General features: G+C 40.5%; 1 protein-coding gene and 2 long non-coding RNA genes across 5 annotated transcripts; 2 read left to right on the top strand and 1 right to left on the bottom strand.

Moving 5' to 3' along the window:
• Window positions 1–2,779: 2,779 nt before the first annotated feature.
• nrf1 (nuclear respiratory factor 1) lies at window positions 2,780–17,103 on the bottom strand. 3 transcript variants are annotated; one of them, XM_067490585.1, is made up of 12 exons: window positions 16,946–17,103; window positions 14,832–14,983; window positions 14,556–14,700; window positions 14,198–14,312; window positions 13,887–14,013; window positions 13,465–13,605; window positions 10,282–10,440; window positions 9,832–10,047; window positions 9,587–9,685; window positions 9,180–9,337; window positions 7,186–7,307; window positions 2,780–3,967 (listed from the first exon to the last, which is right to left on the bottom strand). In XM_067490585.1, exons 2-12 carry the CDS (start codon window positions 14,937–14,939, stop codon window positions 3,807–3,809), a joined length of 1,551 nt encoding a protein of 516 aa, XP_067346686.1. In that variant the 5' UTR covers window positions 14,940–14,983; window positions 16,946–17,103; the 3' UTR covers window positions 2,780–3,806. The 3 variants fall into 3 exon arrangements, with proteins under 3 accessions (XP_067346686.1, XP_067346687.1, XP_067346688.1); XM_067490586.1 differs by having other exon boundaries at window positions 14,874–14,983; XM_067490587.1 differs by lacking the exon at window positions 16,946–17,103 and having other exon boundaries at window positions 14,854–14,973.
• On the top strand, window positions 6,291–9,289 carry LOC137106776 (uncharacterized). The gene is made up of 3 exons (XR_010912005.1): window positions 6,291–6,401; window positions 7,859–8,055; window positions 9,159–9,289. It is a non-coding gene; the product is annotated as an uncharacterized lncRNA (long non-coding RNA).
• LOC137106777 (uncharacterized) lies at window positions 14,892–18,950 on the top strand. Its single transcript, XR_010912006.1, has 3 exons — window positions 14,892–15,044; window positions 17,639–17,821; window positions 18,885–18,950. It is a non-coding gene; the product is annotated as an uncharacterized lncRNA (long non-coding RNA).
• Window positions 18,951–24,142: the final 5,192 nt, after the last annotated feature.

Below are 24,142 nucleotides of genomic sequence, written 5' to 3'. Positions count from 1 at the left end.
ATTCCTTCTTGCATTTAAAAAAAGAAAATGTTATGTGAATGATATGATGATAATACATTACTATGTTCATCAGACAGTCTTGTCAGGTTTGACAAACACTATTAGATCATGTAAATGCAGCAGGGATCCAATTGTCGACTTTACATACAGAGGTTCAGTTTTTCTGTCTTCAGCCAACCATCAGGGGGTTCCTCTCTTAGCTCTATGGCATAATTGGCAAACCGTGCGGTGTCATCTTACTCTTCTCTTTGAATGAGGCCGTTTCCCCTCCTCCCTTCCCAAATGGATAGGGTAGAGAGGAAGAGAGTCTTTCTCAGATGTTGATTTGGGTTGTTGTAACAGTCCATTGAAAGAAAGGCTCAAAAAGCTGCAACATACTGAGCTCCATATATCTCGGTCAGGGTCTGCTAATGTAGGTGACAGGGGGATCTGTGGATTTAAACCTCTTTATCTGCCTTTGCATAAACCCTGCTTTATAGCCCACACTTCAGCTTTAGCTAATATGATTTGTATTGTTACTAGTTTGCCTGCAGTTTAGCCATATGTGAGCTACACGGACATAGTCATTGGACCTGTGCAGACGCTGTTTTGCTTTTGTGCGGGTCAGCCATTAGAAGAAAGACACTATGGGTAAGTGCTGAGATTTTAGTGATACACAAAGTACTTGGCATAAAAGAGATTAAGATGATCCAGGTTAACTGTGCTTGAGTCTCATGTTACAGAGAATGGTCATATGAAATGTAAGTGAGTATTTAACCCCACTTTCTGGACTTTAATAATGCCACACGAATGTATGAGCGAACAAGTTCTCAGCTTGTGGTGCACATGCACCTGCTGACTTTTATCTCTCTAATGTCATTTTGCTCTTTATCAAGTTATTTTTATCTGTGATGCAAATAAATACTTTCAAAAGACTGATCCATTGTGACAGACTCACTCTAACGATCTTCTCTGCAGCAAAGTGCATTGTGGGATAACCCTTGTCAATGCAAGGCCTTCTTCAGATGGGCCGAGCAGCTCAGGTTACACCGCATTTTTCAGTGCCCCCTCTATCCCACAGCCCCCCTGGCCCCTTTCTCCATCTCTCTGTTTCTCCCTCTCTCTCTCTCTCACACACACACACACACACACACACACACACACAGAGGGTAGAGTTGGGTTGAGACAGTGCTTTGCCTGTGTTCCAATGCAGACTGCAGAGCATTAGTGAAATGAGATTATCATCGTACTTACGCAGTGTCTGGGCTGGGGGTGGACAGAGGTGTGAGTTGGGAAGGTGAAGATGCCATTATTAGACCATTAGACTACTCAATGGGGGAAGACGCTTTATCTGCAATACATCTGCTAGGAAACTCTGCATGATGCAAGGATGCACAATGGGGTTGTTTTGTATTTAGGTTTTTTGCCTTTCCATGGATGAGAAAACAGTTTCCTTCTCAGGCCAACTAACAAATACACAAGTATTAATTTTTCAGTTATGGAGTCCATCTCCTTGTATCAGAGGCACAGTTTCTCAAGTTGTGGCACAACCCTATGCCCAGGATGAGGAGGGTAGCAGATAATCTCTTGTTAGAGCTAGTGGGGGGCCTGGACAGCAAGTGGTTTGCGGATATGTGTATGTGCGTGCGTGCCAGCATGGAGAGCCTGGGATGCACGTATTAAGAAACGATTAGTGGAGATTAAAGCTCTGCCCTAGAGTCTGCCTGCACGACTCCAGGCAACAAGACTGACCAACCCCTCCCTGCTCACCCTACGATGCTCCCTGTGGAGGCGGGTCACTGAAGCCTTGGATCCAGCCTTGTCCACCCCCCAGGGAAGATCAATAGAGTTGCCTATCCTCTGCCCAGTTATCTTCCAGCACTAAAGATATTGCTTCATGGACAGGGTGCAAACACCCCCAGTATAACCTGACAACCTAAATTGTAATAACATCCAGTCAAGTTCAAAGTGAGGGGGACAACCGGGGGGAATACTTTGAAAACATTTTAAAAGTTTTCTAAAGAGATATGGTGGAGTCAGCAACTTTGCTTTGAGACAAGTACTTTTGTGTTTTGGGCCTGAGCCATTTCATAACACAGTTGAGTTCAGCTTTAATGATACATCTGAAAGGTTTCAGTGCACTTTGTGTAAGTGAAACTGAGTGGGTGGATGGTGCAGGGAGAGGCTTACTGTAGGTACCATGAGGTGGAGACCTTTTTCCAAGAAAGCATGCTAATAAGGACTCCTTAATCCACAGTGACCGTTCGGTTGCATGTGTGCCATACGCCTACACTGAATCACGTTTTCTCGTGCCTACAGACTCACACCATGCACTTAAGCTCACAACCAATCTGAGAAGAGAATAGAAAACATGAAACAAGAAAGAAAATGGGATCTTTTCATCTGTGTGAATGCAACCTGGTTCAGATTTAATCTGGAGGAAAAGCAGGATATACTCTAACGCCTGACAGATTAAGGCCGGAACGCTTCTCAGTTGTACTCTGCAACAGAAGGGGCCCTGATAGCAAATCCTAGGCTTTAAAGCAGAGGAGGTTCGGGCAGCTTATGATGTAATCATGGCCCTGTCTGTCATGGCAGGGATGGTGGGGGAGATATAGACGAGAGTGTGGAGGTTATTTAGTTTGTGGCAACTGCATCATTGAAAAATATAGTGAGAGAGAGACAGAGACACAGAGAAAAAGAAAAGCAAAAAAAGTGGCGTCTACCCATGAAACCAAATGAATCTAACATAAACCTGTATATGTGAGTCTCACTTGCTATAAGCAAAAGAGAAACAGTATCAGTGAACAGCAGCGATTTTATTGGGACTTTTAAATACAAGTTTGGTGAGTGTTGAACCAAGTGTTAAAGCCGCCACAAACTAAGTTAATTTTTTGCAAGCAATTTTTTGGTGTAAGTTTGAAATAAATGTTTTTGTTGAAATTTCATCACAAATAATAATTGACCTCCTGTTCTGTATGACCAGCTTCCTGTGATTTACAAAGTAATGGAGACTGCTAAGTCTTAAGTGACTTACAAAGGAGAAACAAAAACATGCTCTGCAAATCCATAGTGTAAATAAATGGATTTGGTGAATAAAATTGCTGCTTCAAGAAGTCAGCTCAACAATCCAGCAGTAAAAATAAACAAAATAAACACCTCAATGTATATCCTGAGTCTTGACAAATCATGACATGTGCACAGGCTACAGAACAACAGAAAGAAAGCACATGACAAGCCTGTATTTCAACATAATGTTACCTTCTATTGGGAGAAAAATGTCTTCGAGTATCTACAGCTGAGATGGTGTTATGCATATAGAGTTTTAGGTGAGCTGAGGTGGAAAGAGCAAAATTTATCATAATGGATAAGGATATAGGACACAAGCACTGAATTCTGACAACAGCACTGAATTATAAATGTATCCTAAAAACAGGACAGTCAAAGCACATAGACAACATTAAAATTCCAGAAGAGTGATCATTAAAACACTCTTGAAGCAGTGGTGGCTTTCCTCCTGGGCTTTTTGGTTCATCTTTGTTTTAAGTAAAGGTTAATTGTACAGAAATAAATACTAGATAATCATCATCATCATCATCACAGAGCTAATAAAAAATGAAGCTAAATTGGGAAAAAAACAAAACACCAAAAAATGCAATATCTTTACAAAGTAAACACAATGCATCGATAACTCACTTTACCTCCGCAGATGTCTGTTTAAAAATATATTTGACATTGTACACAGCATGATGTCTTGGAAAACAGTAGGATAAACAAATCTCCAAAGTGGCCATTCAGTGCCTTTTACTCTTTCTAGGGTCCGAGTGTCACTGCTCTAGGGTCACGACCTCCACTGCCTGACCGTCCAGTGTGACAGTGTTATCTATGCGTGTGGTGACAGGTGCCATGGCAACCTGGACGGGCCGGTTGCCCTGAGCAAGGCTAGTCACTACAGTCTGGTACATGCTGACCGGGATCTGGACAAGACCTGAGGAGAAAGGATAGGACATGCTGGATTTAAACACCACCACCACTGGCATCATTGATAATAAGCAACTAAGTAGCTGTGATTTTGTCTGATAAATCATTTTAATTGTTAAAGTCTTTTACTAATAATAAAATTAATATGCCATTTTGGCAACCCTGTTGTATTAAGATATTTTGCGGACAAAAACTTTTCACTCATCAAGGAAAATGACAAACATTTGACATTCTCAAATTTGCAGAATGTGCTATTTTATGTTTTAAATAATAAAGTAATCTGGAGACTTTTGCTATGGGCACGGCAATCTAAACTTTTAAATTACGTATTTACTATTTTTTTTAAATGAAAAAAAAAATCTGATAATAAAAAAACATTTATTGTAACTGATGCTTACAAATCCTGCTCATTTAGTGTTTGGGGAGAGCAATTTTGCTGAGAGCGTTCATGTTTAATATGGTGCTGGGGAGCCAGTCAAGTCCAGCTGTCTGGGAAAGGAGGCAGCCATGTTTCAGAGACGGCCTTTCTGAACAACGGTCCAATTGAATGTTTGCTTGCTTCCCCCCTACCCAGCTGTGTGTGTGTGTGTGTGTGTGTGTGTGTGTGTGCCTGCAGGGATTATTGATGTAGTCACGTAGGCCTTTGCCCCACCCTACAAGCTGTCACAGTGTCACAGGAAGGCAAGAAGGTCAGTGTGAAAGGTGGCAGTACTTCATGCCCACTCCCATTGCCGTGAGCTATGATGCTAGGCATTAAGCACACCTTATAAACACTACATCTGCATCTGTGGATGCAAAGACTTTTAAATATAGTTTAATCCTTGCAATATGCAAACATTTTTATCCTATTATTAATCCTAAGTACCCCCAATATAAAATGAGCCTAAAAGACCCTTCTTTTTCAGATTGGTATTAGTTTGTTTATATATGGGCTCTTGCTAAGGCCACTTGCTGGTGATTTGCAATAGGGTTAAATTGTGCTGATGCTGCTAACTGTGCTGACAGTGATTATGGAAGAGGGCTTAGGGCACTGGCTTGGCACAGTGACGTACAGACACAGCACAGTTACAGAGTGAAGTGTCTCACTCGGCCACTAAAACATAGTAAGACATTAGGTATCATGCCTGGTGTGGCTATGTTTATGTGTGTGTGTGTGTGTGTGTGTGTGTGTGTGTGTGTGTGTCTGCATGCCTGTGCGAGTGAAGGGTCCCTCTACAAGCCAATCAGTGGCATCTTGGTCAGTGCACTTCGAACGGGGCTCGCCACTCCTGTGTAGCACTACAGTGATTAGCTAAGGTCAATGGCTGCAAGAAGGACCGACTCTGGCAGCTCCATCAGTTGGTTAAGTGAGCTATTGCAGCAAAATTACTCAGTTCGACTTCAGAAGCAATATTTCAAACAACAAAGGCTGCAGATGTTCGATTTGAAAAACTTGAATTTAACTTAGTGTACAAATTTGCAAATACACACTGTACAAATTTTTGCATGTTTTACCATATCCTTCTATTTTGACCTTATTTTTCTGTATATGCACAGAATCTTGACAGTGTGTACTGACAGCTGGCCAAGTGATTAGACCATGGACTGATAATGGAGTGGATCAAAGCTCTTCAGAAGGTCCCCTGAGGGACCCACTCATGCACGTGTGTGTGTGCGTGCGTGTGTTCATCCAATTGTTGAATGGCATTGATTGTAAGATATCACAAACAAGATTGACAACTTAACAAAAGCGTAGCAAACTTTGTCTTTGGGTAGAACTTCCTGTTTGATGTTAGTTAGCATCTGGGTGGAGGGGGCTCGCTTTAGTTTTTTAATCTGTTTGTTATATCACTTCGTTGATATTAAATGACCACGATTCAAAATGTTATCTGCTAAAGGAAGTATTAAAATACAATTACTTTATGAATTGAACTTGCAAAAAAGCAATTAGCAAGCCTAACTAGAAAGCAATTAGGTCTTATTTAACACTGAGTCTTATGTTCTAGTATGCCAACAAATAGAACGGCATGAGTCATGGGAAACACCAGGCCACGCTAGAAAAATGTAAATAATGTTAGTCATTGACTAGCAGTAGCTAATATTCACCCTGAGGATACTGACTGAACATATGCTTAAAATTTTTGCAAGAGCTATTCAGCAAGGATGTGAAGCTGTTACTACAAACTGGTTCAATCCCAGGAGACTCGTGCATGCACAGAGGTTGGCAAAGGGGTCGTGTATCTAACGTATCATTAAAAGAAGGGAGTACTCCTACAAGGTACGCACACGAAAACACACCATCTGTTACATCAGCACAGAGTAGATTAGAGTGTAGGAGCTCAGAGGCCTCACCACAGCACTGCTGGAGGGAAGCTTACACTTAGGAAGACTAATTAGAAATGCCACTGGCTGGGGAACATGCACAAACGCCAATTAGTAAAGATGTGATGCCAAAGCAACAGGTAATTCCTTTTTATGCTATATTCCCACTATCAGAAAAAAATTTGGTCTTAACAGATAGTGTGGTTTTATTATCAAAACAGTGATGGCTCAGTTTAAACTAATTTTAATGACTGTGTTATTATTTCAAACACAAACGTATAACTGCAAGATAAAACTGTAAACAACTAGATTGCGCTAATTTATTTTAGCAATTCTGATCATGACAGGGGCTGTGAAATCTAAAGGCATCACTATAATTTCCTACCTTTTTTACTGTCCACTTATAAATTGCCAAAACATGTTAACAAAATCTCTATGTCCACGATGTAAAATATTATGTGTTGCTTTTTATACTGTAGCTGTGAAAGTTGCAGTTCTAGCAGTGACGACACAAAACTACAGTGATACAAAAATAAAATCTTAATTTATTGTTCATTCAAAAGCCTATATCTTATAGGTTATAGTAAATGGGGGTGGGACAGCAATGTCAAACATAGATAGAATTTTAGTACCTGAACTTGCTATTGGATTTTAGTAATGAAATTTAAAAGCAAAAAAGGTCAGATTATAAAATAACATATCACATTTCAGCGTTGATGCTTATGTAAAGACAGGGCTGTGGGTCACTGATAAGGTGATAAGCTTTATGATCTGTCTTAACCACAATGTTATGAATTATGCACTGTTGCCACAAACAGTAACAGAAGTGACCTTAAAGTATACATAGCTACGTAAATACTCATTTGCGGTGTATTATGCATGTTGCCTTGAGGGTTGATGATAACATTATTAATGTATGTTTACCTGTGGCATCCTGAACCCCGGCTAGTGCTCCAACAGCAGCTGCTGTCTCTGCCAGGACAATCTGCCCTCCACCTTGCAAAGTGGCCTCTGCCAGCGTCGCTACGGCATGGGCTGCCGCCTCACTGCAACATACAGAGATACATTCACATGATACAACAAAAGTAAATGCACTGTGTTCTCTGTGCACGTTTTTGAATTAAAACACACACACAGCTCAAAAAAAGGCAATGGTTATTAGATAGATGTGGCTAAAAGGGGTAGGACTGTATGACATCTAAGAGGCTTTTCTAGTCTGGACTTATGGAGAATCTGTCACATCTCCCTAAAGGCCAGGTGTTACGAATCTAACAAAGCAGTTTTATTAACCAGATCTGTCCAGTGGAATTAATCTGAACCTATTACCACACCAGAGCTGTTGTGAACAAATGGAACTGTTCACAGATAGGAGGATGATACCCAAGTGGATGTTGATTCAAGATTTATAATTTTCTTCTCAATTATGGCAGCAATGACAATCTAACTATATATTTGGTAGCTTTGCCCATAATGAAACTACACCTTAAAATTTCTGTAAAATATATCCTGTATTTAAAGACAACCATACTGTACTTAAAACTAATTTATAGTAGTATTAAGTAAAATAATTCAAAAGGTGATTGTTTGTTTTTGTTAGACAACATAGTGTCACTTCTGGTCACACAGTCAATGTCAACACAGCAGGAAAGAGAGCAAGAGAAAGCGACTCTATTTCCCCTCTGGTGCTGGAAAAACGAAGACAAAATGTTCCAGGCCTGTGCGGCAGAGAGCCCAGAGTCACTCAGTGCAGATAAACAGCAGAAAAGGAGGGGAGGGGAGAGGAAGGAGACTCAGGTGGGTGCAGGTAACAAGCCCCAATGGGACATACCCATACACATCTGAAATTATTGCCTAGACACTACTAGAAAGAAAAAACAGCTAAGGTCTCAGTGAGAGTGGTTGGTGAATAAAGCAGCACATTTAAGACCTTTGATGACATGAAAGATAATGAAAACCTTACAATTAAACAATCACCTGTGCAGGGGTTTTTAATACACAAAATTATACTGTTACCACATTAAAATATGTGGCTAACAGCCAAATTTAATGGCTGCACACATTGCTGCCACTACAAAATCTACAGGCTAATTAATTAGATGCTGAACCAGGATCAGAATCATCTCCAAGGGACCCCAGTGACCTTATCCAGTTGTTAGAGGTGCCTGTGCAATTATGGATTTTTCTTAGGCTTTCCAGTGTGTGCTGGCTTCACCATAAGTACCTGAACACCCATGAGAGTTGTCTTAGTGAGAGCAAAAACACAACACGGTTTTGTAGTAAACACGTACATTTATTATAAAAAGTGACACCGTTAATGTTGCGACCTCTGCTTTCCTGTCACAGCTTCGGCTTCTAGTCCAGTTACACTTCGATTAGCAACATAAAGACTTGTGAATGCAAGCCATAGATGCAAGGCAGGCTCACGAGAGAACTGATGTTCTTATTAAAATTTCTAACTGGGGTCTACTTTGAGATTGTCTAACAATTTAGTAGATTATTTCAAATCAGAGCAAAAACATAGATTTCAGTACGCAAACAGCGTGCACAGAGGCACAACCTGATGCTAGCTGTGGGAAACAGCGTTTTGTTTCCAACACATAAACATCAGAGCCGTGCAGCTAATGAAAAAAGGTTCTATCACTTAACAACAATGCATTTGAGTGATAGAAATGTCATCAACACACCATTGCACCCAATTTATATCCTTCAGACAATTGGGGACAGAGCGTGCTGCACGCACGAGGTCACACACATAGTATGCACTTTGCTCCAGGGAGGCTAAAAGGGGAAAGGCTGGATAATGTCAGAAGCATTTCTCTCGGACATTTGCTAGTGCATGTCTGAAATAACAAAATGTTTTTTATTTATTTTAAATTCCTTGTTGCTCCCCCAAACAGCAAAATATAACATGCAATCACCTGTTGAGAGCCATTGTGACAGTGGCTCCAGGCTGCATCTCCTGACTGGCAGCAACTGCAGCTTCGGCCAGGGATGCTACTGCCTGCGTGGCCTCTGACGCTTGAGTGGTTTGGATTGTCATCTCCCCACCCTGGAGGGTGGCCCAGTTCTGCTCCACCTGGGGGGACAAAATATAAACTTAGGAAAGCAAGCAACAGTAAGCCCCAATAAAACACAAACAAAAATTCAGTTGCTGCCGTGTTCTGTTTTTGGCAACTTAATAGTAGGATAACACTTTATATGTAGCTGTGCATCATTTCATGTATTTTGAGAGACTGTGTGTGCAGAATATGAACAGAATGCGTTTTTATAGCCATGTATAGAAATGTAGTTTACTACATTTGTGCTGAACACATGTAACACTTACCTCTCCATCAGTCACAGTGGAGTAGTTAACTTGTGCCACCGTCACACCAGGCAGCTCTGAGGCATCTGCCAGAGTGGCAACTGTATGTCCTGTGCCAACCTGAGAGAGATGCAGTCACAAAATGCAGAAATTGGATGTGGAATCTATTAAACTTTAGAAAAACGAAATAACATTTTGATTTAAAAAAGAGAGAAAAAAGGAAGCCACGTGAGAATACAAATGAACAAATAGCAAGGAAATTTCACCTGAATGAGTGAAACTGTTCCATCTGGGTTGTTGATCGTCTGTACTACAGTCTGTGAGGGCACAAGATGAGCGATGCTCTGTGCTGTGGCCAGGTGATGCTGGGTGGTGGATGCCACGGTTACCTGCTGGTCTTCAAAAGCATACAGCAGATCTTCTCGGCCATGTTGCTTATAGCAATTCTTCACAATGGTTCGCAGTGCCTGGGTCCAAGACACCTGGGAAACGAAAATTAGGACTTAATGTGTGTATTAAAATTTTATGACTACTTACACTGAGTGCTACATTACAGATTAGATAATGTCCCATAGGTAGCTCGTGGCCAATCTATAGAGTATCTATACATAACTGGTCATCAGATACCAATTATGATATACAGTAGGATGAAAAAGTTGTATTATGGCTCTAGAATAAATGTCAGTCTTTCAATGTCAATGCCAATTTTTTCTCACCCTCTGTTTCTGCTCTTCTGTTCGAACATCACTGCGAACATTGGCCCAAGGGATGTCCTCAGGCCACCAAACTGGCTTGCAGCTCTCCTTACCCCAGCCTGGCTTTCCTCGGCCTGTTGAGTACTTCAGCATCTCTGGGATGAAAGCGCGCAGCTGGGCCTGAAGAAGATAAAACAGATGATACAGACAACAAAACTCTAAAGTAGAGCGCTGTAATGTCTCTCCCACACACACACATAAGCACACACGCCCTTGAGCAGGCAGTAGGGGGTGTGTATCGATCGGGTACCTGCTGAGGTGGTCAGAGTCTGCAAATAGAAACTGGCTTCTAAAAGAAGAACAATGCACTCGTGTTTATTAACAGACCAATCTATGGCTGCGGCTCCAGCCTGGTGCGTTAGACAGACACCAAGGGAACATCAGGGGTGATCCAACACAGTTCAGCAATCGAAATGTCCCAGCACAGGCTCCAGTGTGCTCATTGTAGGTTTTAAGGACAAGGGGGGATATTAATGTTAAAACAAAATCAATGTCAAACAGAAACAATTCACTCAGATGACTCTTGATGTGACTTACAGATCACATCATTATATCATGCACCTTTCACAGTAATGTAAGAGAGAGAGTACTCTTTAGTGCATTTCTGAAGCTGATATTTGAAACCCTTTTTATTTTTGCATGTATATCGAATTAACATTTGTGATAAGGAGATCTTTCATTTATTATATAAAAAATTCTGACCAAGAAATGTAATGAATAGGCCATTTAGCAATTTAAAAATTACAACTGGCATACTTTAGGTATTTTAGGTCCCTTCCTTTCCTTACTTCTTTTCCTGCCATCCTGCAAGAGTGGCCTCCTAAATTTTTCAATGTGTCCCATAACTCAGAGTGGGAATGGATGGTGGTCTTTGCATACAATAGCGTACCTACTTCAGGTGCGACAGTGAGAGTTACTCATACACGCTCCCCGTCACAGCAACACTTCCAGAACATGCATACTCTCTCACTCACTGACAGGCTGGGTGGGGTTTAGCGCCAATGTCCTCCGTGTCCTGGTAATATGCAAGCATCACCAAGGGATTATATTGCACAATGAGGCACTGCAGCGTCTGCCTGCCTTGACATCATGCGCTAAATTTGGTTCCAGGAGAAATAAATCTCTCCCTTCTCCCCCTTTATCCCCCCCTTTCTAACTCACTATCACAAACTAGAAACACACATTTCCTCAGTGCATCACATAAAGAGATATGGCAAAATTGATCTTGATAGAAAATGGACGGTCAATACTTTATCAGATCGGCTCTGGAGAAACAAAGCATCCAGTGGCTTCACTACAGGGCTTGGATAAGCTGAGGAAAAAAAGAACTTGGTAGCAAAAAGACTTTTCCACTTCCACTTGTGGCTGTTGGATATACACAGATCGGCGACCTGCACATCTCAATTTCTGCTGTAACATTCGGATGGCAGGGTCAGAATTTGGCATAAACAACATAAAAGAATGAATTAATTGTGACTTGTATCGACGCTTCAGGCTGGTGGTGGTGATGTGATGGTGTGGGGGAAATTTTCTCGGACAACTGTAATAGCTACTGAGCTTTTTTAAATGTCACAGCCTACCTGAGCAGTACTGGCTTCAGTCAATTTATGACTGCAGTGTACACACCTTCCAATGCCTATTTCCAGGAGAATTCCACACCATGTTACAAAGCTAAAAACTATTTAAAGCTACACATGACGATGGGTTCACTGTACCGAAATGGCCTCTACAGTCACTAAATCTCAGTCCAATCGAGCACCTCTGGGATGTGGAGGAATGGGAGATACACATTGAGGATGTGCTGCCAACAAATATGCAGCAACTATGTGATGCCATCATGTCAATATAGAGCAAAATCCCTTAGGAATGTTTCCAGAACCTTGTTGAATTTATGCCATGACAAACACGGTACTAGCAAGGTGTCCTCAAAAAGGTGGTCGGCAAGTGCATGTGGATGCATGCGTGCAAGGCCAGATGGCCTAATTACAGTGGCTTGCAAGTTAAGTGGCATGTTGCCCTTGCACCCACCACCCCATCCCCCAATCCTAATCCTCCAAGCAACAGTCCAATCAGCATTTAGGAAAGCAGCAATACTGCTTGGTCCTTGGCCCTAACAAGGCTAGGGGGTAATTATGGGCTCAGGATAGCCCCAAGATCAGCTCCTACAGATACTTCAAATATTGTTCTGACCTCTGAAAAACTCTTCAGCTTTTCAAAATCTTCAGCAGATATGTGTAAGGAAGAAAATATGGGTGCATCCCCTAAGTTTGAATTTGCTTCCCTTCATTGCAGAGCTCTCATTTTTAAGCCTTTTGCCTTTCCCTGAGACTCTATACATCATCCTGTCTCCAGCACACGGTGCATGCTTACCTCTAAAAACACTTACATCCATTCCTTTCCACCTGGCTTGGCCAAAATGTGTGAGGCAACAGGTTACTCACGATAATCTCATTTTACAACCACCAGAAAAACAAGCGCAAACGAACACCTGCCCCCTGAGGACTGGTCTGGCCCTGGGATTGGCTACTTTGCTCCAAGGGTTGAGGACTGTCTCTGAGGGCCACTGTCATACTGGTTTCTCTGATGATGATCCAGAGAATGCGTCAGCAGCACTGGGATGGCAGAGTAAACAAGCCAGGTTCCCTTGGGTGAAGAGAGGACTCAGGCTGCCAATGGTGCTAACGTTGCAGTGAAAGGTCTTCCAAATGCATTTGCCTTCATTGCTTATAGGTATCAGAGCTCTAGTAGCAAACAAATAGGGTTTGGCTTGCTTACAGATGCCACTGCTACCTAAGCACGAGGACTACAGTATTATGCCTTAATTACAATGCTTAAAGGGCTGTGCACCAATGAAATTATTATATCAATATCACTATTAGAATTTTAGCAGAATTTGGTGACATACATTTGAAACAAGCTCATTGTGACACTGATGTACATGCAAAGAAACATAAAGTAAGGGTTTATCCATAGATCCATACCACTAGCTATTAAAAAATAAATACAAAACCTCTGGTTCTGATTTGTTGCCAACCACTGCCCTCTGCTGGTGGCTATTTTCCACAAAGAAGCAGACAAGTGTCTTTTACATAACAAATGGTCCAAACCTTTCATGTAATAACAGTAGAGAATACCCAAACTAACCTGGGTCATCTTGTCCACAGAGACAGGGATGCCATCAATGGTGAGAGGGGGTAGCTCTGAGGCAAGCTCTCCACCAGCAGGGGCATGTTCAGCCAAAGCATTCTCAAGGTCCTCTAACATCATATTCTTATACTTCCTCACCTGAAACACAGATATCCAAACCTTTTTCGATAAAATATTCTCAAATGCAAACAATTACATTATTTTCTCTGCTTAATATTATTAGTGTTAATTGACAACATTAAACCTCTATATTAGTTTCTTGTTGGTTTTTCTGTTTAAATAAAACAGTAAACACCGTATAGGTATTGATTAAAGCATGTTTGGCATGAATACAGTGCTCTGATACAGAAATAAAGAGTTGGGTGGGTAGGGACATTTTCAGACAAATTTTCTTTATCTGTTACGACTTTAACACTCACCACATTCTCTAGAGGAGCAGCACCAAACACTTTAAACACTGGGTTTGGTTTGGATGGAGAGATACACAGCACTATGGCCTGCTGGCCCACTCTGGTCGTGTACTCATCCAGTGTTGCTCTTAGTTTCCTGTGAGAACATACCAGTGTTTGTTTTCTGTGTCAGAAAAAAAGCTACGAAGTACAGCACCAACTTTTTCTCTGGCAAGTAAACACTAATCACAGGTGCTAAAAGTGACACCTGCAGCTGTTGAAAAATCATACACGGCGGAGGGTTCAGGGAGAAGTTAGTTTCTTGGGTGCTTAAAGCTCACCTGAGCAGACGGGTCTGCTGCCTCTTGCGGATAGAGGGGTTGGATTCAAAGATGTGAGGCCTCTTTCTCTTCTTACCAGTTGCCACGGCAGCAGCGGCTGCCATGCCTACCGGCCCTGAGAGAGGAAGAAAGAACAAGTTTGTTATTATGAAGAACACCATACTAATGTTGATAGTCTATGACTGCAGTGTGCTCAGGAGAACAGCACGGCTCCAACATAACAGTGCAACGGCACCACCTGTTGTTCAGCTGAAATAATTACACATAATTGCTTGGACTAAAACATAAACAAATAAATTCATAAACACTATGACTATGTATACTCCCAGTTTGCCCCTACTGAGCTGTCCAGACTCACCTGCAGCAGCCAGGTGAGCAGTCACCTCATCAGTGCCAGCTGAGTTGAGGATGTCTGTGTCATCATAAGGATCATCGTCTGGCGAGGACGTTGAGTCTTCTTCAGGACTCATCATGGACGTTTCAGTGTAAGTAGCCACGTGTACCTATACACCGGTAAAATAAGTTACTCATATAAAAATAAGTACTCATATAGATTTAGTCTAAATCTGGCCAATAAAGCAGTTTAAACATCAATTGAATAATTGACAGCATTTTTATCACTTCTAGTTTCTACCGTTTCTTCATTATGCTTATACAGTAAGTGCAGCCGCTGAACCTGGCTGACGGCGCTGGCCTCGATGGTGGTAATGGGTTCTGTCTGATGAACAGTGTGCTCCTCCATTATCAACCACCTGGTCTACACAGCTAGATTGATGGTGGCAATGACTAAAAAGAGAAAAGGGAAAAGAGATGCAGCATAAAATATTTACATCATGTGTTTATCCAGGTAAGTAAGAGGTCCCTATTTTAATTTTACTAATATGGAATGAGATTAACTTCTGTTTTAATGACTATTGATATACACCTCACCACAGGCTTATTATTGCATATTTACAATGATGCAACGTGTATTACCTCAAAGTCTACTATTATTTACACTGATCAGACAAAGGTGTGGCTAGTAATGTGTAATGTGTACTTGTAATCCTATGACAACGGAGCAATGTCAAACTGATCCCAAAATCAGGCCTATCGTAAGAATACAATATTTATTTATCTGTATGTGGTTAAACCTAGGGGCCAATAAAGATTCATTAGAAATACTACCTGACACTTTAATCTTACAACAGTATTTTCTATGTTTAAGTGAACTTGAAAGCACCATAAATGCTAATTTAGAAAATCTTAAACCCTGCAAATTGAATTCTTATATTTTGCAAACGAAAAAGCTGTGTCATTTATTTTACCAGTAGGTGAGAGATTAGTGCATAGTACCTATTCTATTATTGTATTGTTTAAATGCCTCAAATTATCTTTCTGCTCCTTAAGGTACAGAAACTCCACCATTGCTACTTTGCATGTAAAGATGTAGAAGTCATGTGTACTATATCTATTTGAATATTAATTGTTTTAGTTTCCAATTCATTACATGTCAAACCAAAGGTCTTGCAAAACATGGATGTGTAATCCACAAATTATTAGATATTGCTTGGTACTATTTAGAGACATATGATTGTTTCACATCCAAATGACCGATTAGTAATTTCGGATTTAAAAAATTAAAAGAAAGGGTAGTCACAATGTGAAAAAGTGAAAATGTCTGCATCTGCATTAATTGGCGAAATACATTTGTAGATAGAAGCGTCATTATATAATAAGAGAAACATCTCAAACAAAGGTTCAAAGGGATCATACAATGTGCTTTTGATCACTTAGAAAACCATGAATTAATCAATCCACCTGCAATTTGAACACCCATTTTAAATGAAATTAATCAATAAGGCAGTTTTTCTTGGTTAACCTGCTCACAATGTGCAGCTGATTTAAGGAATAACCTGTCTATTTGCACATGTGAGTAAAATGTGTTTTCTCTTTGAGAGAGGTCCGTTGTAACCCATTAATAATAATAATTAAAAAAAACAAGAAGACAAAAAAGGAAGAATTCTGCCATTAAGTTCTACCAGACAGGTGTATTTGGATCCTACAAGCCCTGTATGGAATACACCTAACGTTACTGTAGCAGCTGATGGGATCAATGGGATGATGTACGACTTGGTGCATGAGACAATAATAAAGGATGCAGACAAAAAGTGTTGCCCATGGTAAAGAATAACGTTTATTTTACAAGGCACCTAGTAAGTTAGTATAAATGCCTGTATTAAATAGGCCATCGTATCCCTCAAGCGTTAGAGTACAGCAATATTAGCCGACTTGCCGGTTGGCTGGCGACTGTCCAGCTGAGCTAAGCTAGCAGTGTCCTACATTTAGCTACTAGCTAGCTGGCTAACAATTTGGCGGTGTAGTTTTCATCATCTGGGTGAACAGGGACTCTGCTGAAGAAATACAGCGGTTCTGAATGTGCGGACGATTAACACAAATTAATCTAGCGTGCAATTGCACGTATGCCGTAATGCAGAGGCAGCTAGCAGGAAACCCGCGCAACATAAAACAAAACACAGCGCTAAGAGAGGCCCAGCGGCCTGCTCCTCGTCCTGTTCTACTTTATCTGAGCTTGTTGCCGCAACGCGCCTAAAATATGATTCACCGCAAAACAGCACATATGGATCAAAATCCTGCTCGACATCTAACATCTAAACAATCCACATCTTTCACCCATACGCTGCCGGGTTCGATGATGCGGCTGCGCCGGGGCTGAAATAGATGGAGATTGCGCGGTAGGGCACTAACCTCAGAGCGGCTGCGCTACTTCGGGCCTGCGCCGTACAGCGGGGATGGAGCGGAGCTGTAATGGAGGACAGTAGGGAGCAAGGCAGCAGCGAACACAACGAGCAGATCGCACACAACACTGAGCTGCGCTGGTGGTGCCTTCAGGGGCCCCTCTTGAGTTTTCTAACTCCCAGAATCACAGTCATACGTTTTTTTTAGACCTGTTAATACGCGTTTAGTCTCGAGCACGAAAACAAGCAAGAACGAAATCTCCTTCCTTGGATGAATAGTTTCGTTTATTATTTTTGGTTTTATTATAATGCTACAACTGATTGTATGACGTGTTCTTATGTACACGAATGGTCAAACGTGTGCATCCTGTTTCTGACTTTTAATAAATGGTCCATTTTCATGGCATCAAAAATGTTACTGCAGATTGTTTGCATGCAGACAGTCTTAACAAACCCGTCTTTAGTATATAGCTCACAGTGTCAAGTAGGCAATTTAAATAATTTGTGACGATTTCCACACAAGCACCGCATGCAGAAATTACATAAAAGTAAGCACTAGGCTAATGAATGAGAAATACAACACTGTACTATAGAGTGCAAATTTGTGTGTATATGTTTGACTTTATAGAAAAATAAAACAAATTACTTAAAGTGGCTTAAAAATAACTTTGTTAGTGTAACTTTACATTTTCACTTCATGCAGATATTTGGGACAGACACGAGGGCAGTGAGTGACTTACATTACCGATACTCCTTGAACGCCACATAAAGTCTTGACAAATCACACCCCCCCACCACCAACCCCTCGTACACGCTGAAGAAATGCTGCAAGCTAATTCTGAGCTTTCTGGGCCTCAAGCAAGCAAACAAACTTGGAAAACAAAAGGTAGTTAAAGTTTGTTGTTATGTACACTTATTATTAAGAAAAAAGAAAACAAGAGGAAAAAAAACGGACGCCGGACAAAAAATGCTTTACAATAATTGGCAGCACCTGTGTTACTCAGACGCACTAGTATGTTTTCCCAACGAGCTGTTTAGTCCCTACGAGGTTAGTAAAGTACTTTTCTGTTGACAATTAAAAATATACAAATATTTACTAGGCTCCAAACCTCATTTCTTAGGCTATAATATAAAATGTGTAGGCCTGCCCTATTTTGCGCCGTTTGTGTTGTGAGTTAAAGCTAAAGAGTTAGAGGCTAAATGTTCAGCCACTAAAATTAGCTGTATGTGAAAAAGAAACGATGGAAAATGCTGCCAAACATTCATCATGTTGATTAGGACAAGTTAACGTCTTACTTATGTCACCACATTATTAAAATGTCTCTACAAGTCAAAGCTGTACTTAAGTTCCTAAATAGAGCGATTTCGTGTGTTTTGAATTTAAATGTATTTTCTTATTACTTGGATATTTTCATTTTATCATGCTTTCTATATTTACATTAGAGGGAAATACTTGAATACTTGTTACGTGTATCTCACAGCTGTACTCGTAACTTTTCAGGTTTAGATTTATATTTCAAAATATAACTTAATGAATTTCGTTGTATTGTTGTAGGATAAGATAAGAACGTTTGATCACTGAGAGAAGCTACTCAGCAGTGCAGAGGGCTTTTAATTTTAGTGCTACAAGTATTTTTCTTTTTCTAATATGCACCTGTAATGGAGTATTTCCATGCTGCTACTTATACTTTAGTAAAAGATCTGAATATGTCTCCCACCGCTGACTAATTTTGAGAGAAAATATCCATAAGGGAGGAGAAATAAAATTCACCGTTTCATCACCAATTAACCAGGCTTCCTTTGAACGTATGGTCACCTTTCTTTGCTTCTTCTGAGTAAATGCATTTCTGCAGACTTTGTCTGTATGGGTGGCAGAAAGTAATGTAAATTTACAACATATCTGATTTACTTTCAAGTGATATACTCAACCCAGTTTTTACTCCCAACAGGCATGAAGGACAAAGAGTTTGGTGTACAACTTCCGCTGATCAAAAAAGAAGACCATGGAAAAGGGTATGTTCTATTTATTGTATACTCTTTAAAGTGAGAACTGTTATAAAATACTTCCATGAACCTTAAAAAAGTTTGAATTCTCCAGCAATGCACCACAGACCAGCCAGCCACAATCTCGAGACACCTCATGGGGGTAGTGTTGTTTTACAAATTGCGCTTGGAGTTCAGCCTCTTAACTTTGTTGTAACATCTGCTTTTGGGTAGTAATTTTGCATTTGTTTAATTTGTTTCTCAAAGGCACTGCAGTGGAAAACACATATTGTTAGGAAGGTGATGGTGTGACGTAGATGGAATGAAAAGCTGAAGACTACTAATGAACCAAGTTCCTATTATTTGTTTCTTTTCTGCTTTCTCTTCCATCGGCTGTGGTTGAGTATAGATAAGGCTTTCAGCCTGGGGGCCTAAAATCAATAATGGATGTAATTGGTGAAGTGGAAGTGAGGATAATTGAAGGTAATTGTGTGGACCGTTGCAAGCCTTGGAGAGAGGTCAAGACAACGAATAGGAGTAGAAGGTGGTGGGAATGGAAGAAAATGATTGTCACTGTATTGCAGTCGTCTTAAATTCTCTCTATGTAACATTTCTCTGCTAGCAACTTCCTATCTCTTAAACATGTTACTCTTTAAAGCTACACCTGGAGAATATTCAAGGGCATGGGCTAATATTGAATTACATGAATTCAAGAAGTTTAACTTTTAAATAATGTTGGAGTTGCACAAGGTAGAACAGGTTTTCCACCAACCACAGGATCCGCGTTTAATCACCACCTCCTTCAGTCCATGTTTCAAAATATCCTTGAGCAAGTCACTTGTACCCCGTGTGTATATGTGCCCTTCACATGTTTGGTTTGGATGAAAGCATTTGCCTAATGACTAAATCTCGAAACAGATCTACTCTATCTGTATTGAGTCTCTCGGGTTGCACCTCAGTATTTTTCCTCTAATTTTAAATCACTTTTCTGTAATCCGCTTTCACAAATACCATGTTGCCACTACAGCTTTGTATGCTGTCTTTTTCATTGAGGGCAGCTGTGAAGCCGTACAGCATTACGTACGTGCATTATAGTAGTTATTGGATGCTTGCTTTGCGCCTCAAGAAGGGTACGTGTGGTAATGTCAGTTTATGTATTTGTGTTTACCTGAATAATTTTAGGCAGGTAGCATTAAAACAGGCAGCTCTAATGTTGCCACTGTAGTTTAACAGCCTGCAGCTGAGGTTTACTGTAGGTGTTAACAGTAAGTGTCACACTTGGCCTTCCTTTGGTAGTGTGTACTTGGACATCACGAGAAGCGATACTTTGGTACCAAATGGATACTGAACTTCTGAAAATGCTATGGAACTTGTCTTCTATGGTATTGATGGTAGATAAAATACCCTGGCAGTTGCACAAAAAAAACAGAAGAAAGGTGATGTTACATCACAAAAGCATTTGACTATGGGTGTCAGCAGGGGCAGAAACAGGTCTGTGGTGACACAATGAAAGGAAAAAAGCTACAAAGTCCTGTAGGGAGATTTGTTTTGTGTTCGATATCAAAAGTTGTGACTTAGAACTTTAAGAGGACATGGAGAAACAACTCAAACCTAGCTAAGCATGTTAAATGTGGACGTCTAGATTTTTACAAAAATTCAAGGTGAGAGAGTTTCAGTTGTTGGATTTATTATAGATAACATCAATTTCGACATCAAAGGGTTCATATCTTTAAATTTTGTTGTTTGTGAATTGTAGGAGCTGCATTAAAAATGTTCAGTCTAAAAACTTGTCTTATACCTACACTATAGGTGTGTGTGTGTGAGCAATCTGTGGGTACCTCACAGGGACTAAAGTCCAAGAACCTCCCCAGTGTTAAAGCTCCCTTCATATTACATGCATTTTCACAGCAGGGCTAAAGCCTGTGAAAGACAAAATAAATATCCCCCCCATTGTCCCAATGAAGCCCACTCCTGACATTTGTATTCAAATGAGCATCCCTGCTATCTATTGGACCCAGTGTGAAACGCTACGAGGTATCTGACCATTAAGCTAAATCACCAAGGGCTCCACCCTGAAAGTTTCTAAACCTGCAGAGTGTCAAACTATATCCCCAGAACTAAATTTAGACCCCAAATGTAGTCCGCCAGTCCCCCTCGCAGTTAGAGGGGGGTGGCTCAATGGGTAAGGCAGTCGTCCACAGACCCACAGGGACAGTGGTTTTATCCCCGGCTATATGCCGAAGTGTCTCTGGGCAAGACACTGAACCCCTAACAGTACTTTCCCCTCCCCAGCTGTGCAGTGCCGGTCCAAGCCCGGTAGAAATTGGGGAGGATTGCGTCAGGAAGGGCATCCGGCGTAAAAACTGTGCCAAATCAACGTATGGACAACAATCCGCTGTGGTGACCCTGAACTTGTGGGATAAGCCGAAAGGACAAAAAAAAAAAAAGTGGAAACGCAGTTAGAGGAACTAAGTTCCAGAAAAGAGTCATGGCCCTGGGCACAAGTCCCTTTAGTGGGAATGAGGGTCTTAAAGTCTGCCTGATAGTTGAGCTTTCTAAATTGTCTTTTCACTGCATGACAAACACTAAGCCAACCACGCATTTCAGAAACAGAGAAAATATGAAAACTGTAGTAGAGATATCATAGTACAATAGAAATAGTTTTACTTTTTATAATTCTTTTAAAATTTTGTTTTTATTAATTGTCATACCTCTTCAATAGTTGAAGGCTACTCTTGTTGCTGAAATAGATTTATTACATGTATTCATGTCTTTATCTTTTACTATGGTATCAAATTAGAATTGATAGTCATGGATTTTCAGTGATATTGGTACAGACGACCACAGTTACCTATTATTCAAATACCTGCATAGATAAATGCTGTGTGTGCTTTTCAGAGAACACAAAGAATACAGACAGAAGGACTTCTCAAGATAACTTTCGACTTTTTATTTGAAGGTTGGTGGAACTCCTAGAAACAGATTTTCTAAAAGAAAGTAATATATTTATGTTCAGCAGGGGGCACTGCAGTACCATGTATTACCCCAAAACTCAACCACTTGACAAACTATTGCTACTCTGCAGAGTCATATTCACTGAATGATACGGCACATTCATTCATATTTCACTCTAAGAACATTCACCGATTACTTCTATCTAGTAGCCTGTTGCTAAATTAATCCAAAATCTATCCGGGATTATCCTTCTGTGGATTATTTTGGGATTTAGTGGTGAATTTTTGTCGTAGAATTTACTTCATGTTGCAGGAAATACATTTCTTTAGTTTTAGCAATAGCCATAGACAAACAAGTGGATGTATCTTGATTAACCTTGAAAGTACAATATACGCTGTGGTACACTGAAGACATACAGTAGCACAGCTGTTGCTCAAAGTAAAAATGAAATCAGCTGTATGTGTCATAGAGCCATATTATTTCACAGTTTAACAATAAATGTATTTTTGGGCTCTCCACTCCAACTTGTTGCAGAATTGCACGTATAAAAGTCTGCTGCCCAAACTACAATATGCAGTGATGAAACTTTTACCTCAAGTACTTGTTTTAGTGAAAAGCTGTTAATGTATTTGTATTTAGCATTTTTGCTGAGTATATAAATTGATTTAGCAATCTAAATGGTTGGTGGAGCAATTTCCTTTTAGGCAAATAAAGCAAAGGAAAGCAAACATTTTTTTTAAGGGAACACAAGGACTTCATTGGTGGGAGCAGTTTTGGAAATTTATAGGTGAGTTGATACATCAATCACCTACTTTGATGTCACAGTCAAGGGTTTTTCAGGTGATCCAACAGCTTCACATCACTGCTGACACTGGCTGTCTCAGAGGCAGCTGCTCGAGCTTTTCTCCTCATGCATGTTAGTCTCTGGAGGATTTAGTGAAGGATGTTGTCAGTGAATGAGTGAATGCATTTGTCACATAATGGAATATTGGATTGGAATAGCTCCTGTTATTCCTTCATAACTTTCTAGTCTGCCTGCCAGGAATATGAATAGACGGAGAACATTTAGTGTATCTCACGTTGCCTGCTACAAGATGCAGTTCATGTTTTAGTTTGACCCAAACTAAACTATCTTTCCAGTATTATTGTCCTTTTACTGTCATGGGTTTTTGAGTAGGTACAAGATGAATACATTGGTTGTAAATGGAGTACAATCATCTGAATTTTGGAGAGCAAGCATGGTACTGTCTAGGAGTTGAGAGCAGAGGACTAAAGGTAGTGTTTTCATTAAAGATAATCAAGTCAAGACTTTGACTCTATTCACCCAGCACATCCTGTTGTCAAGAGAAACAGGAGTGTAGAGAGGATGAGAATAAAGGGCAAGAAAAACAGGATAAAGGGGAAAAACAAGCATAAAATTTAAAGTGAAGAAAGTGAAATAACTATGCGTGAGCTCTCCCTCGTCAAGTATTAGCCTCTTTCCTCTTACGTCTGCATGGCTAATTAAGAAGGTATAGTGCAAATGCTCAGGGTACGATGTATGGAGAGGGGGATAGAAGGAAATTAATACACAAAGGACAAATTTGATCATAAAAGGAGAAATATGAATCACAAATCTGCATACTTTGATATAAAAAATGTGTCGCAGGTGCACTACAATGTCTTTTCACACATGCTGATTGTTGTGACCAAGATAATTGGGCCCCTGTCGGTTTGTGTTGTGCCACGGATGATTGTTAGAACACCTGCCAAACGGGAGCATCGCCTTGTAAAGCCAGGCTACTGTACATCTTGCAAGCACAGCTTTTCACCGCAAGATTGAACACCATGAACAAAGCAGTGTGTGTGAGTGCTGCTTCGCCAAGTCTACAAGAAAAGTTTGTAAAGCAGCTACTAATGAAGTGACCTTTTAGCTGCAGTGATGTGAGGTTTAATTGTCACTGCTCAATCTCTCCAGCTCTGAACGTGTACTATATGTTTTCAGGAAGTTTCAAGGTCAGATTATCATCAACATGTTGATGATTGATTTATCATTTTTATTCCAGCACCTGTGGCGCTTGGACACTGAATAGCACGAGTTGCATGGGATGTCATCTGTGTAATGCCAAGAGTTCCCAAAGCTTGAGCAGCACAATTGTTACCAGAACAGTTACACTTTTCTCCTAATTTAGAAAAAATTGTTAAAACGCCATTTACACAAGAAGATATAGTATTAGGGTCTATTAATTGCAAACTGTGCACCAACACCTTGACCTTAATTCAAGTCATG

The sequence above is a fragment of the Channa argus genome, chromosome 21 (genome assembly GCF_033026475.1).
Source record: "Channa argus isolate prfri chromosome 21, Channa argus male v1.0, whole genome shotgun sequence".
Lineage (NCBI taxonomy): Eukaryota > Metazoa > Chordata > Actinopteri > Anabantiformes > Channidae > Channa > Channa argus.
Note: the sequence above shows the minus strand (reverse complement) of the source record. Positions and strands in the feature narration are given on the sequence as shown.

Excerpts from the sequence above, each read along its gene's own strand:
- nrf1 (XM_067490585.1), bottom strand. The coding sequence starts at position 14,939 with ATGGAGGAGCACACTGTTCATCAGACAGAACCCATTACCACCATCGAG. Across the intron at positions 14,701-14,831 it reads ATAAGCATAATGAAGAAACG|GTACACGTGGCTACTTACAC; the intron begins GTAGAAACTAGA and ends ACCGGTGTATAG. Across the intron at positions 14,014-14,197 it reads CAGCAGACCCGTCTGCTCAG|GAAACTAAGAGCAACACTGG; the intron begins GTGAGCTTTAAG and ends ATGTTCTCACAG.